Source organism: Notothenia coriiceps, unplaced genomic scaffold, assembly GCF_000735185.1.
Source record: "Notothenia coriiceps isolate Sejong01 unplaced genomic scaffold, NC01 NC01_scaffold00037246, whole genome shotgun sequence".
NCBI classification, from domain to species: Eukaryota; Metazoa; Chordata; class Actinopteri; order Perciformes; family Nototheniidae; genus Notothenia; species Notothenia coriiceps.
Genome location: NW_011369947.1, coordinates 3444694 through 3459550, shown reverse-complemented (window position 1 = coordinate 3459550; position 14857 = coordinate 3444694). Strand labels below are relative to the sequence as shown.

Here is a 14857-nt window from a genome sequence, read left to right as displayed (position 1 = left end):
AGACACACACTACTACTCTCCTCTCTCTCTCTCTCTCTACTACTTACTACTACTACTACTACTACTACTACTACTAACTAACGTAACGTACGTTAACGTTACGTAACGTAACGTACGTAACGTAACGTAACGTAACTAACTACCTACCTACCAAATTAAAACACACACACACACACACACACACACACACACACACACACACACACACACACACACACACACACACACACACACACACACACACACACACACACGCTCACTCTCAGTTCTTCCAACCACTGTCTCAGTCTTTAAGCCATGCCACCATGCTTTCTTTCTTATCCCACCAGGCCGCTGCTGGACTGGATAAACTCCACTCTGTAGATCTGGATGGAACACATGCTCCCTCTCTCTCTCTCTTCTCATCCCTTCCTTACTGATTCCTAAAGCCCAACCTGAACCCAGTAAAGGTTTTGGCAAATGCTATTCTCTTGGAACAACACCACTAACCCCTCCTCTTTCTGTCTTAACTTTCTCCTTTCCTATGAAACTGTGGAAAGAGGTCATCGAAGCCAGTATATCCACACCTCTGGATTCCGTACTCATTCATCACTGAAGGGGAGTGGCTCATTGTGACCGAACAGCTCTGTGTCAAGCATTGTCTTTCTGTTGCTCTGTGGCATGCAGTAAATGACGCCGTCGTTCATCTGTTAGCAAAACGTGACATCGTCTTAAATCAACAATGCTGCTGTACAAATCATTACGTGTTTCTCTTTGAGAGAAGACAAGAAAGACATTGATTGTAAAGTAATCTAAGTATTTCTAGTTAGTAAAAACAGATGAGAAGGGTCATGATTGAAATCTCTTCTATCACAAAAAAAACCCAAAAGAGACCAAAAACATTCTAAATTTTTATCTCAAGAGATTTTTTTTTTCCACATTAAGATTCCTTTTCTTCCATTCACCTGGACAACTCCAGAGCTATTTAAGTGCCAGCGGTCTCTCCAGGATGCAATAACTGTCTGGCACACTCACTCCGACCTGATTCTGAAAAGGCCCGTAGGACCTCAGCGTCAAACACTACTGTTTTCATTGAACCAATTTCTAAGAAAAATACGAGTTGAACAGCACGTGACAAAGAAATAAGTCTCTTAAATGGTGTTAAATAAATAGGACTTTGTACTGCATGACCAAGTGTCTCTGACTTCATGCGAAATGCAAGACACATAGTAACCGATTTTTTTTAGCCATTGCAGATGGCCGTGTTCCCTTTGAAATTATTGGAGTCACTTCTGTAGTTTAATACAATAACCTTTTATCAAATGCCATCATCAGGTCCAAACTGAGCATGTCGGCATGCCAATGATAGCATTTAGCTCACTAACATGGACTCAGAACAATGTTTATTATCTTAATAAAATAGACGTGCTTTCCAAAAAAAAACAGAAAAATGTATTTATTGGAAACTTGTTGGTGGCCACTGACTTGATTTCAGCTATTCATACTTTTCCACATCAATAGAAGAATTGGCAAGCCATCTACGTTCACCATCAGGCTACTGTAGCCGTAACCAGAGTCCACAAGGGGAGAACCTGAGAAAATGTACTAGTGTCAACCTCGTGTAAAATGTCTGACCGAGATCGCTCCATTTCTGTCCGCAGAAACATTGAAGTTGTATGCCGAATAATGATCTATATGATACCGGACGGGGCGAAATCTGGTACAGAGGGAGAAGAAAAACATTGAGCCAGATTCCTGCCATTTAATATCCCATTTAAGGGTAATTTGGCATGAAACCCCTGGCATGTGTGATGGAATTCTACTGCTCCTTGTGTTCAATGAAATTCCCCACAGGCTTTGGATTGTAGGTGTGTGTGTGCGTGCATTCGGTTGTTTGTACTGGATGTGTGCATGTGCTTGTATGCGGCCTGTGAATGGTACATGACTGTGTGTTTTTTCAAGTGTGTGAGTCCCTTTCTAGCCAGAATAAGTGTAGTTTTCCACTGGGGTAAATCTACACTCTCCATCTCCTGCCACGTCTGACTGCCCTCTGTAGTCACAGATAACACTGTGGGCTCAGGCTGCGGCCACAACAGCCAACTGGTCCATTACTGGACTTTTAGCCAATGGGATGATGGTCGCCAGGCACGCCACTTTTGCTTTGACCAATCCCGATCATTTTACAGGCAGGGATTCGTCCAAAGAATGTGCCAAAAGACACTGTTCTGATCTTTCTTTCTAGTTCAAATTCTTTTCCTCCCTTTAGTGAAACTGCTGATATTTTGTCCTTGTCAAAAAGTGGGGAACATTCACAGAGCTTAAATCAGAGTTAGTCTTTTTTCCTACTGATATAACTACAGATTTATGTTAAATCACGGAAACACTTTTCCCTTATTATGAAAACACAATAAAACTATTTTTTAAAAAGGAATGCGTTCACTTCAGAAATATCTGGAATGTGCAGCCACAGGCGTAAAAAACAGGGGAAATGATGCAAACCCGAGCTTAAAATGATCTCTCCCTGCCTCCCTCTCTTTCATTTGCTCTGTCTGCGTCGGCGAGATCAGATGTGGAATTAAAATGTCATTTTCTCGACTTTTCTTTGTTGCGATGCGATCCGAGGGCCCCAGCAGGTGTTCCATCCCATGAGTCAACACCGCCTCGGAGAACTTTCCATGTGTGGATTCAAAAGCTTCACTTGCATGTAACAGAGTAACACTTCTGTAAAAGTGCCAGAGCCCGAGGAACCCAAGAGGGAGACGTCAGTGCCAAGAAATGATATTAACCATAGAGATAAAATAGTTACTCTCTATTAGAAACAGCAGGCCAGCCAGGTGAACTAATCCTTTTTTTGGGGATTTCTCTTATTAAAATCTGGTAAAGAGGGAGTTATAAGTCTCACTTGGTCTATCCATCTCTTTGTTTCTTTCTCCATGTGTGAGCCCCAGCAGGTGCCTCGATGTGAAAAAGCCCGATGTTGGTTCAGGTCACAGGGTTTCAAGTTCTTCGATCAGGAGGATTGTAACCGTCACAGCCGTTCATGCATTTCATACACACACACCCCCACTCTCCTTCACGCTCGGATAATATGAAACACATTTGTCCATAAGACGAGCTTTGAATGAAACACAATAAAATCTCTTCCTCGCACAAAGACCCCGTCTCGTCACTCCATCACCTTCAAATCCACCCCCCCCTCCCACCTCCCCTCGGTACTGCCAAGGCTCTGCAGAAAGTGAAAACATCACAATTGGTTGTGAACAAAGACCCAGTGTTCTCATCTGAAGAACAGATCTGACCTTGATTTTTCACAGCTTAGACACATTTGTAACAACCGTAGTTTAACTGATTTGCAAGTTCACGACACTGCGTTTACAGCGAGGAAAAGATCAGCATCAATAAACCCGCTGTGAAACATTTTGAGGTAGTTCAACGAAAAACAACAAGTTCCTGTGCTGCCTAAGATAAAGAAAACGCATTAGGCTACCCTTGGTGACTGGCTCAACAATAGGGCAGTTTTTCTTCAAACTATGAGAGTTTTAACATTAAAACAATGCATGCTGGGAAGGCTTCTAATATGCTCTTCTTTTAAGCTAACGTTCAGCAAAATGTTGATTTCATTTTTACTTTTGCATACATCAATGTGAACCTAATACAATTTTGAATGAAATTATTATAAATGAGTAGTTAGTTCTACTTAATGACTGTATGTATTTCAGTGACTAATTCATCTTCATTTGCTGCCCTGCCATATATTTCTGTTATTCATTTTGACAAGTTCACAATGTTTAGTCTGGATTGAAATGTCTAATAAAGACTCCCTAAATAAAAACATGTGCTCGTAATAAAGTCCATGAAGCAAAACATTTTTAAATGATTATTTCCCTCCGGTAGAAAAACTGAAGAATTTGTGAAAAACATTTAGAGAAAATATGAAAAAGAAAACCTCTTCATCTGGCTTTATCTCCCTCTGGAATGTGTTTTTCATTCTGCAGCAGAATGAATGACAGAGGACGACGAGGGATCCGAATTCAGGGGCAGCAATACTGTAAAAGGACCTAAATCAACAGATCCAACATTGTTGCGCAAGTTTTTTCTGTTATTACTTTCACCCTAAAAGTGATGCTGCCTTGGTCTAAAAAAAGATATTTCACGGACTGCACACACGCAGACTGCCGGCACACAAACACACAGCCCCATTTGCCTTGCCCCTGCTCTCAGCGGGACCTCATGGCAAGATCAAAGGCATGCCAAACAGTAGTCTGAAAGTGAGCGTGCTCCACATGGCCTTGTTGTGTCTGGCCTGCTAAAGCCTGGTCAGAGGAGCGGGCCGGGGGGAATTCCTTCTCTGCTTGACTGCAGACACAGACAGTGTTCTTGTGTGAGAGTGTGAAGTGACACTACATGGGCTCCTCCACTGATACGTGGATGTGCGATATTTTGTTTTGGAGACACTGAAATCTAATAGAACCGTTATTAGAAAGAGGTCCTCTTTCCCGCATCTCCATTTCAGAAGTAATAAGATTCACACCATATTGAGGCGGGGAGAAAACAGTGTGTTTGGAAATATTGGACCAGCTGCAGGAATTAAAACAAAATGTGCAGATGGAGGGGACGAAAAAAGAACAAAAGTGAAGGATGTCATGTGTGCGAGGGAGATTCTTGAAAGGGAAAGAATGCAAGAAATGTGGCTCCTTACCAGCACGATAAACAAAGTTGGCCTCGGCCTCGGAGGAGGACGGCGAGAGCAGCTCGTCGTCGTACTCGTTGGAGCTGAAGGAGCCGGAGTGGTTCCTCTTGCGGGCGTCCATGACGGCGTTGGCAACCATGACGTGGCGCAGAGAGTCGTTCAGGTAGCGGTGCAGCAGGCTGCTCTTGTACTTGGGTGGAGACACGTAGTCCTCTGTCATTGAGGCGGCAGAGCGCAGGCCCGCTCCCATGCCCATGCCCATGCCCATACTCATACCCATGCCCATACCCATGGCCATGCCCATACTCATATTCATACCCATGCCCATGCCCATGCCCATGCCCACCATGGAGGACCCCTCCTTCTTGATCACGCCCGGGTACATGGGCTTGTTGAGCTCCTCAGGGCTGCTCTGTGTCCTCTGAGGATTGTCACCATCTACGCCAGCATGGGGAAAATCAGAAGAAATACATTTAAATGCGTTGCAGAATTACATTTTCCAAGCAGGGCATCATGTTTTTACTCAATCAGATCATATTGCTTTGCATAGTTCTTCCTATTTTTAACCTTTTTACCTCACCTTGAACTCCTGTGTTTTCCTTAAATGTTCAGATCTTATAGATTTATGTTATCTCTTTTACAGATTTGTATTTATTTTGAATGAAATCATGTGTTATTCTTGGTAGAAGGGTAAAACAAATGTTTATTCATGATGAAAAAGAATGTCTTAATATGTTAAAGCAGTCTCTATAAATATATTATATTTTTATATTCTATAATTTTCATTATTGCACTGATTAAATTAGCTAATGTGGATGACAGTTTATAGTTATGTAATGCATTAAAAAAGAATAGAGGCCCATTTAGTGCCATTGTATTTATAACACAGCCCCTACTGCTGTTTAAAGAAATATATTTTACGCACACTGCAAATACATTAAGTTTAATATGTGACAAATGACTATAACATCCACAAATCATGCCAAATCATCATCCGAGCAATCCGATATTTCTTCAGCAAATGCTTCTCCAGGTAAAGTCTAACTCAATTCTGTGCATTGAATGTACAGTACATCCCCACTGACTCACGGTCTGGTTATTCTGAGCTAATCTTGAATCTAAATAGCAGCGCAGGGAGATTTTAACCTGGCGCTCCTGCCCTGCTTTTGGCATCACCTCAAGAGCAGAAAGCCCAGCGAGACTTTGGACGCATTACCAGAGCATAACGGATGGTAGCCTATTTCCTCTCCATCAAGACCACATTGCCCCTCTATTCCCCTGCAGAAATAAATAATTTCCAGGGAGCTCTGTGGCAGAAAAGATTGAATTAGAGCGAAGTTCTCTACCTGATGAAAGAAACTGAGTGGGAAGGATATCTGAAAAACCAGATATCCTCTGGCAGGGGGGAAATCAGGGAGAAGTTCACTCGAGATACTGGCCCTGCCAAGACTGTAATTTTGTAATTTAGGCAGGTTGGACTTTTTGATTCAGCCTGGGCCAAATTAAAATTATAGCTCCCACTTATCAGAAACACATGGAGGTAACATACTTGCTCTTTTTCCCTTGTGTATTTGAGGTAGAATTCAGGGAGTGCATCAGCCTCTCTTCTGAAACCACAAACGCTATAATAAATCTAATCATTATAATCCCATAAGAGTGTCCTTTTACCTCTAGGTCATCCACCTTTTTTTAAATAAAACTTCCTTTTAAACACCTACATGACATGCAGGGAAACAGCATTTTTCTCTCTGCAAAACAAGCTGGACCATTTAGGGACAGTAAGAGGAATGTACGCCGAGTCAGAGGGGTCAGGTCTGGTCCCATAAATAGCCTCTGGAACAAAAGCATAGGCTTAAAAACATAATGGAGGGCTTTTTAGCGCAAGGGTTAGAAGTGGGAGCAGGCTGTGGAAAGCTTCATAACCATAATGTGACAGGGAGAAGAGTCCGGGAGATATACAGAGCCTCCGGTGGTACAGTGGCCTGTGGCGGACACAATGCAAGCACCATGCACACATTCCTGTTCCAGCCACACGCTTCAGCCTCTCCTCCTCAAAAATCTAATTAGAGATCACCGACACCACAGTGCTCTTCCTTTCTGTTCATTCTCTCTGAGTGAGTTATGTGTGTTTTATATTTTTTTGTTTCCCTAGCATGTGTTCAGTGCTGTCAGCGAGTAGAAAGAGGCAGTTGCTGTAAATACAAGGCTGACGGAGAGCTACTCATTTTCTGGGACATGGGTTGGCTCAGCGGGGTGTTTTAATGACAGCGTGCCGCAGCCCGCCGGCCTCGGCGTCTCTCGGGTGGGTCACACACTCGCCATTTATATACACGCAGAACATGGCCCTGCATAGCATCCGCTGCTTTAGGGTCAGGCACAGAGGGACATTGCATGGCCTTGGGCTTCATTTCATGTCATAATGCAAGATTTGAATTTCAGGGGCAGAAGAAGTATGATGTAAGGGGATTATCCTGTTCGCTCTGGACAAAGAACATTAGGTTCAAACAAGGTTAAGTTATAACTGAGTTTTCATGTGATATATTATGATGTGACGTCAGTAATAATAATAATAATAAATGGGATTTATATAGCGCTTTCTAGACCCAAAGACGCTTTAGCAAAGTAATGCAAAGATTTCCACCATGATCATAGAAGGTCAAACCCTGCCAATAATACATATTAAAGGGGACACATCATGCTCATATTCAGGTTGATTTTTGTATTTTGGGTTTATATTAAAACAAGCTTACATGCTTTTATGTTAATGAAACTAATTATTTCTCCAATACTGTCACCAGAATGTACCTGTATTCTCCCACGCTCCATTTTAGCTCCTGCTTTTTAAACCCCCATCCTGATATTGTTATGAAATGGGAAGAAGTGCCAAATGAAAAACGCTTGTCGGAATCCTGTTTTATTATTTAGACAGCCCAGAAAAAAATCTGAGTTAGTTAACATTTTGCGGCTTGGTACGCAGTCCAAATACGAAAATGTAGCAATAAAAAAAGTGAGTTATTCAAAGTATGTCCGTTTTTAAGTGATTCAAATTCAAATGTAGCTTAGTGGATTGATTAAATAAAAGAAAACTGAGGAATAACCCTAAACTTACTTGATTGCAAATACAACCAACAACAGCTAAATAAGTCAAGGGTCACAGACTTATCTCAAAACATATGTTTATGTGCCTGAAAATAAAGGAGAAGTATTCAGGAAATAATGATAATAATGAAAGGGCAGTTACCCATTTTTAGCCGCCCCTTTTAACTTGGAATGGAACTTGGAAGAGAGAAGGACTTGGCTTATTTGAAGCTAATGTACTGCAGGATTCTGGCTGTTCTGGGTTTATATCCACATGGTTGATTGCGCTTATTGTAAAAAAGCTCGCGATAAAAGCTTAAATTAAATGTAATGTGATTTTGGATGCAGTCGAGGCGTACCGTCTGAGCAGCTGTCCTCGCTGCTGACGCTCAGCCTCTCCGCATTGCCCTGGACATATTTGTTGTAGAGTTTGATCCTCAGCGCCCAGCTCAGGTCTGGCTGCCTCACCGTGTTCTTCAGTCGCCTCCTGGCATTCGCAAACCAGTTGGATACCTGAGAGAAAAGAGCAATAGGAATGAGGGAAGCAAATAACATGTATTACTTTAGGATTCCAAACAGCTCTACTTCCCTTCCAAGACGTCTGCTCTCTGCCTCTTTAGTCTCATTGAGATAAACCAAGAGACACAGAAGCAGAGTCAGGTTGCAGAGCAGCCCTAAGGAACATCCCAGACACTTCACAGAGACACCCCAGCATGCATCTTCACTATATCAACGCCATGTTGAAACATTAAACACCCTCCAAACGCTGAAGGGCCAGTGAACGCAACGTTTCATTAACCAATGTTCCGACCGAGATGAACGTCTCCCGTGCTTATTCTGGACTCCCAGCCTCCTTCCAATAATACATTTTTTTCCAACAGTGTCTTCAAGATGCAATAAAAAAGACACTCGAGCCGGCGCTCTTCCTTGCCCTGGGAAGGCAGACCATTAGATGTTATACTAGAATAACTTTTCATGCTCAATAGACTTCAAGCGGCTTATGAAGGGGCTGGGACAGGGGCCTTATGCTAGAGTACTTATTTTTCTGATCCCCTCTTCCAGTATCGTGTTTCTCGTTAACTAAGACCATCCCACATCCTTTTGTCTCGAGCCCAGTGCTGTGGCACTCCAGGGGGAAGGCGGCATCTAGTACATGTGGCTCCGCCGGAGGGGGGGCGAGGTGAGACGAGGCGAGGCGTGGGACGGCTCGCTAATGAGGGCTGGAGGGAAGATGGCTGTCAATGGGGTGGGAGAAAAGACATGGGATGGGATGGCACGCCTGCTCAGATGACACCCAAATAGATTAAAAAAAGGGGGAGCCAAACCAGCTCTCTCACCCGTGGCCTGTCTGAACTGTACGCACCGTCGATCAGACAGCATGCAGGCACGGCGAGGGATTTGAACAATGATGGAGAGATGGCACTGTTATATTAGTACAAACTTTAAAGAAATAATTTACAATGTTTACATGGAAAAAAGGGGCTGTTTTGCTAAAACATGACAGATTTAGTTGCTTAAAACACCTGGTGCCAGGTTGGTGTTTCCAGGGGAAAATGCACAGGAAGTGATGCGTTCTCCATTGCTGGCAGCGGTGGGTTGATTGGACCAAACAGTGGAAGAAATGGGCATTTTTTAGGTTCCATGAACAAATAGGCAGGGAAAAGAGGCCTCTGGGGGCGGCAACTAATAATAATAAAAAATGTAAAGATTTTTGATTAATTATTCCAATAATCCATCAATTGTTTACTTAAAAATGAAAACACCCAGCACATTAAGATCATGTCTTTATATTCATAGTTTTTTTCGTCACCATAATACCTATATTCCATTTACATGTCATTTATAATTGCATATTCAATATTCTTACCATTCTCATGTTGGAGAAACAGAATTAAAAACATTTTGTTTGATAACTTAGGTGATAAATAAAATTGTAGATATCACTTTTCTGTCGATCAACTATTCAATAAATTGACCAAATAATCTCAGCAGACTAACCACATCAGTAAAAGATCGAAGGGTCAAATAATGTAAGATGTAAGAAATTCAAAACAAACATACGCACAGAAAAGGAAGAACCCCCGCGTTGGAAAATGTGTTGAAAATCATTCACATGCCTGTCATCGGGCTCATCCCCCGACCTTTGACACGGCTGCTGGTATTTGGGTGTCAGCTTTAAACGTGTGCGTGTGTTCGCTGCACAGCATCCCGGTGTCCAATACAAAGCATTCCTCTGCACTCTGCTCGCCCTCACCAAAACAAACAGCTCCATCAGGCTCCCCCAAAATGAGAACCAGATTAAGCATTGTGGCCGGCGGCCCGAAAAGCCGCCGCAGACTTTGTGAGGCCGTATCAGTGACCTTGTCAGCCAGATGATACTGTACACACACAGCTGCAAGCGCCAGACACCAAACACACTCATACCCACCGGCTTTTCCTCTCAGTGGTCAGTTGCTAAAGTCTGGTAGTCCACTGTACTCTTGTATTATCAGTAGAGGGTGCAATAGCATATGAGAAACATACAGTAATAATACTACAGTATTACTACATCTAGACCTGGGGATCCTAAGCAGCAGCTTGGGGCTATCAATGGGCTCAAGGATAAATAGGAGATAAACCAAAGAAGAGGACTGAAGATATCAATATTCTGTATTTGTTCCTACTATGTTTATATTATACATTCCTCACCTGTTCATGCCAATAAAATGTACGATACAATAAATAAAACCACTTTTTTTGGATGATTGACAAGACTAATAAAAAGGAGGTCTCATAAATCGAAAATATTGGACACCTCCGACTCATATAACTTCAAATATTAGTCACACTCACTTTGTCACATTTGAGTGAAATTAAAAAGAATTTTCCAAATGTAGCTCTTGGAAGAAAGTAGAAATAAGGTCATTACATACTGTAAAAATAAACAGCCCACTACTCACAGCCTCCTTATTACAAATGCAAGTCAAAATCCAAATTTCAGACCTAATTAGACCCAAACTCCACCACATAAATCAAAGTTCACTTTTTTCCCCTCACTGATCACACGCATGGCTGCATTCTATTTTTTCTTTATTTGCTACATGACTAGTATGATAAGAAGCAGAAAGGAGACTCACCTGAACCAGGGTCATTTGCGAGCCGAGGGCCAGCAGGATTTTCTCCGTCTTGGTGGGGTAGGGGTTGTCTCGGTGCTTGTAGAGCCACTGCTTGAGCGGCCGCGCCATATCCTGCAGGGCCTGACGCTTGTGTCGCACTTTACCGCCACCGGGACGACCCCTTTGGAGGAGCAGGTAGAAAGAAAAGGTCAGCCAAATACCACACTTAATAATGAGGTATATGTACATCTACAAATATAACCTATAAGCCGTGCATATCTGAATTTTGGGGTTTGAAATCTAAACCTGGACACTTCTTTTTTTGTCCAGCACAATTATTATAATTTTTTTATAATGTTACTTTAATTTTATTTAGAATCTGCCAACAAATAACGCAGGATTTTGTCTCGCTTCAAGACGGAGGATTTGACATTCTGCATTTATTAGAAACATCATGTGTTCATTATATCAGATAAAATGTTGGAGAAAAGCCTAGATTTGTATTTATCAATTCAAAAATGTGAGTTGTATCTGGTTTTAAGTAATACAAACAAACAGGATTATGTTTTTGTTACTCTGTTGTGATGCTTAAAGTGGAGTCCTGCATGTTAGTCATGACACATATGCGAACAACACTCTATAAAGTATGCAATTTTCTCACCCAAAGCACTGCAATTAAAGTAAGAAAGGTTGGATTAAAAGTAAGAAAGACATAGCAAAAGACAGAAGGAGGCTGAAGCAGACAGAAGCAGAAAGAGAGAGGTACACGCAGACAATCACAGTTTATTTTTCTTTGCGTGTCCCACAAACCACCAGCACATTGCTATAAAACAAACAAAAACTTTTTGCTCAGACGCATACGTTTTTTTGCCAGATTAACATTTCACACCCAAGGAGAAGTGGACCAAGAACAATGTAGCCGGGTCACATTCACAGCCGGGTCCAATTCACAGCCAAGCCACCACACAAGGGACTGACAAAAAAATCTTGAAATTATACTTCTGGTTTTCTTTTACGAAAAAAGGGCTATGACACATGTCCTGAGGATGCTATAAAAACATCACAGTAGGAATATATATGTTGGAAAAATAACTCATTTTCAGTCCAAACAGTTCTCCTATCCAAACTTTTTTTTTACTTTTAGAAATATATAAGTTCAAAATCAGTCACTCAGTGGTGAGTAAAGCCAATAAAATGCACTTTAAAAAATATTGTAGTGATAGTATACAAGATTTTTTTTTTAAATCAGTGTGAATGTCTTATTCAGCAACACTGATTGGATAATTTCTTAAAGGATATTAACATTTTTTTCGTCTTGAGCAGCCTGATGGTCCTGGTGTGTGAAGGCTCACCTTCCCCCAGGTTTTATGAACCTGTAGATGTCAGTATGGTGCTGTGCTCCGCTTCTCCCTTTATCTCACCAAAAAGCTCCACTGACTGCAGATGTAACATATTTGAGTCTAACCTCAAGTCTGCCTCATGTTCTACAAATATTTTCCTTGTAATCTAGATCAGTAAGAACATCCGTAAGGACATTTCGCTCCGTGTTCTGAACTAAACAGTAAAACACACGCACACACACCTCTGTTTAATAATTTAATTGTTCTTCGTTAACACTGATGCTTCCCTAGAGGTGACGTCTCACAATCACATCAGCTCATAACATTGTTTCTTATTATTGATGGTTAGTCCTTGAGGAGGATTATGAAGCTGTCCTTCTGCTCTCTATGACACATTGACCCAATAAACATGCATATAATAGGCAACTAATAACAGAGTGACGTGATATTTTTCTTACACCTGCTCCCAGTCACATAGAGGGAAAATAAAATATATGATTTAAAGAAAAAATACTTGGCTCCTGTGTGATTGACTAGACCACACAGAGAGTTAAAGGGCACATTTATTTATTGGAAACAGATGTATACTATGAGACCCACTACTGAACACGGCTGACCTACTTATTAATTTCCAGATTAGCTGTGAACATCAACACCTAAATGAGGACCAGATTGGAAAAACGGTAAATATGAATTCCCTGAGCCATCAGATCCTGTTGCACTAAACCACAAATAAAAAACATCCGGACTCTATAATTAAATTGGAGTTTCAAATTTGAGATGCAGATAAGTTAGTAGTTGCAGTTGTAGATCGTAAAAAAGAACTTGGTATTTTATAGGTGCTAATTTGTATGCGTAAATGCGCAATTCAACAGGAGTTATTTTATTAATCCGAAATTGAATAAATAGAAACTCAAGGAGTATTATCCACATACATAGAGCACCAATGTAATTCTTAAGACTTTTTACCGAACACGTTTTTGAGCTTGATCTTTTTTACCCGTCTTAATTATGCATCACGTTAGAACCTCACAGAACTTTGATAACGAAAATCATATTTGTACGCCACTTATGTGCTGTAACTGATACTGCTATGCTGAGTGGAATACCCGAGGTATTCTTCATCAGTAAACCCGGACATGTCAACAAAGTCTCATATTAAACGCAGCAGAATGCTCCACATACCCGTTCCGCCTGTGTCTGATGGCCTGGTTGTCTCTGATGCCGTGGTTGCTGGAGAGGAGGTCTGGATGTTGCCCCTCGATCACTTCTAGATAATTTCTGCTGCTCATTTCCACCTCTTTCGCCTTCTCCTCAAACAGGACCTGGCTGCTCAGCTTGTTAAACACAATGGTGTTCATCTTTGGCCAGATATGTCCACGATTTATTAAAAAATTAAAACAAAAATCTCCCCTGGTTTGTCAGTGTCCCCGTGTCTCTCCTGTGGAACAAGAGTGGATATTTTACAAACGAAGTGTAAACCTAACAACCGTGATGCAATCGTAAACTAAAATATAACTTTTGCTTGCTGAAAAACAAAAAAGAAGTATATTTCTCCTGGAAAACACACATTTCTCTGATACATTCTGATCCTTCTCTGGTGTGTGATAAAGTTGACCTCCACTATGTGTCTGCTCATACAAACACACTGAATGAAGCAGCCTGCAGACAGTCTTAAACTGAGGCGGGCCGTGCGTAACGGCGCTGTTGTGATGCGTCATTATAAGGTCGCTCTTTGTAAACATTTGCGACTGCAAGTGCCATGCATAAAAAGCTTCTTGTAACGCATACACAATAGAAATAATTGCACGTAGTTGGGTGTGCACTAAATGTTACAAATAGATTTGAAAAAGAGAAATCCAAAGAGGGAATATAAGTGTTATCAGTGGAGACAGCTGCTCCATGATAATATATTTGGCTAATGAGTGCGAAAAATGCCTATTAAAACGCCTTTTCAATCTCCAACTCAGATTAAAACCTGAAGTAACACAATTCTACTCAATTCTATTTTGCATATTTTCAACAAACATCTTGTGAGAACATATAATTTACTTCAGTGAAACTAAGGTAGCCTTCAGACTGGGTGGTTAGGCTTGTCAAATCTTGATTTGGGTTTTTTTTTTAAAGTGCTTTTTAACTCCAAGCATGTTGAATATTGCTGCCATGTCTCCTCTGCTCTGCGGTGGCATGTCACTACAAATCCTGCATGATTTATTTTTGGTCGGTGCTCTCACTTTTAAATGCAAAACAAACAATTCTGCAGGCTGCAGAAATGTGAAATTGTGTTTTCCTCTTCACTTTCAATTTGGAATTCCTCTGTGCAAGTTGAATATTGCATGTGTCACCGGGATAGATGCGGTGCCACCAATAGCAGCCAATATAGAGTGATACAAAAACATAATACTGGCAGTGAAATTTTAATAAATGTTTAAATTATGTTTTAAATCTAGGCTTTATTTCAAACTATATGTCATAATAAAACAGCACTTCCATTCAAAGTTGGTAAAGTTTAGGTGCGCTTATCCCTCCATCATGGTTCCAAATCTTGATATATATTCCTAAAACTGTGTGTGTAAGTGTATCTGGGTTAGTTACCTGTCCCGGGCCCTCCTGCGTGTAGAACAATAATCCTGTTTCCAGTCGCCCATTCCCTGCTCACATGTTCCCGTCCTGAG

General features: G+C 41.3%; 1 protein-coding gene across 1 annotated transcript in view; it reads right to left on the bottom strand.

The window, feature by feature from the left end:
* Nucleotides 1-14857, bottom strand: part of mkxa (mohawk homeobox a) — a 26383-nt gene extending 11526 nt beyond the window's left edge. The window contains exons 1-5 of the mRNA XM_010794580.1: nt 14778-14857; nt 13368-13623; nt 10864-11023; nt 8107-8260; nt 4679-5107 (exon numbers count right to left, since the gene is read on the bottom strand). Of these exons, the coding sequence (XP_010792882.1) occupies nt 4679-5107; nt 8107-8260; nt 10864-11023; nt 13368-13543 (919 nt within the window). The 5' untranslated portion in view covers nt 13544-13623; nt 14778-14857. The remainder of the gene's footprint in view (nt 1-4678; nt 5108-8106; nt 8261-10863; nt 11024-13367; nt 13624-14777) is intronic.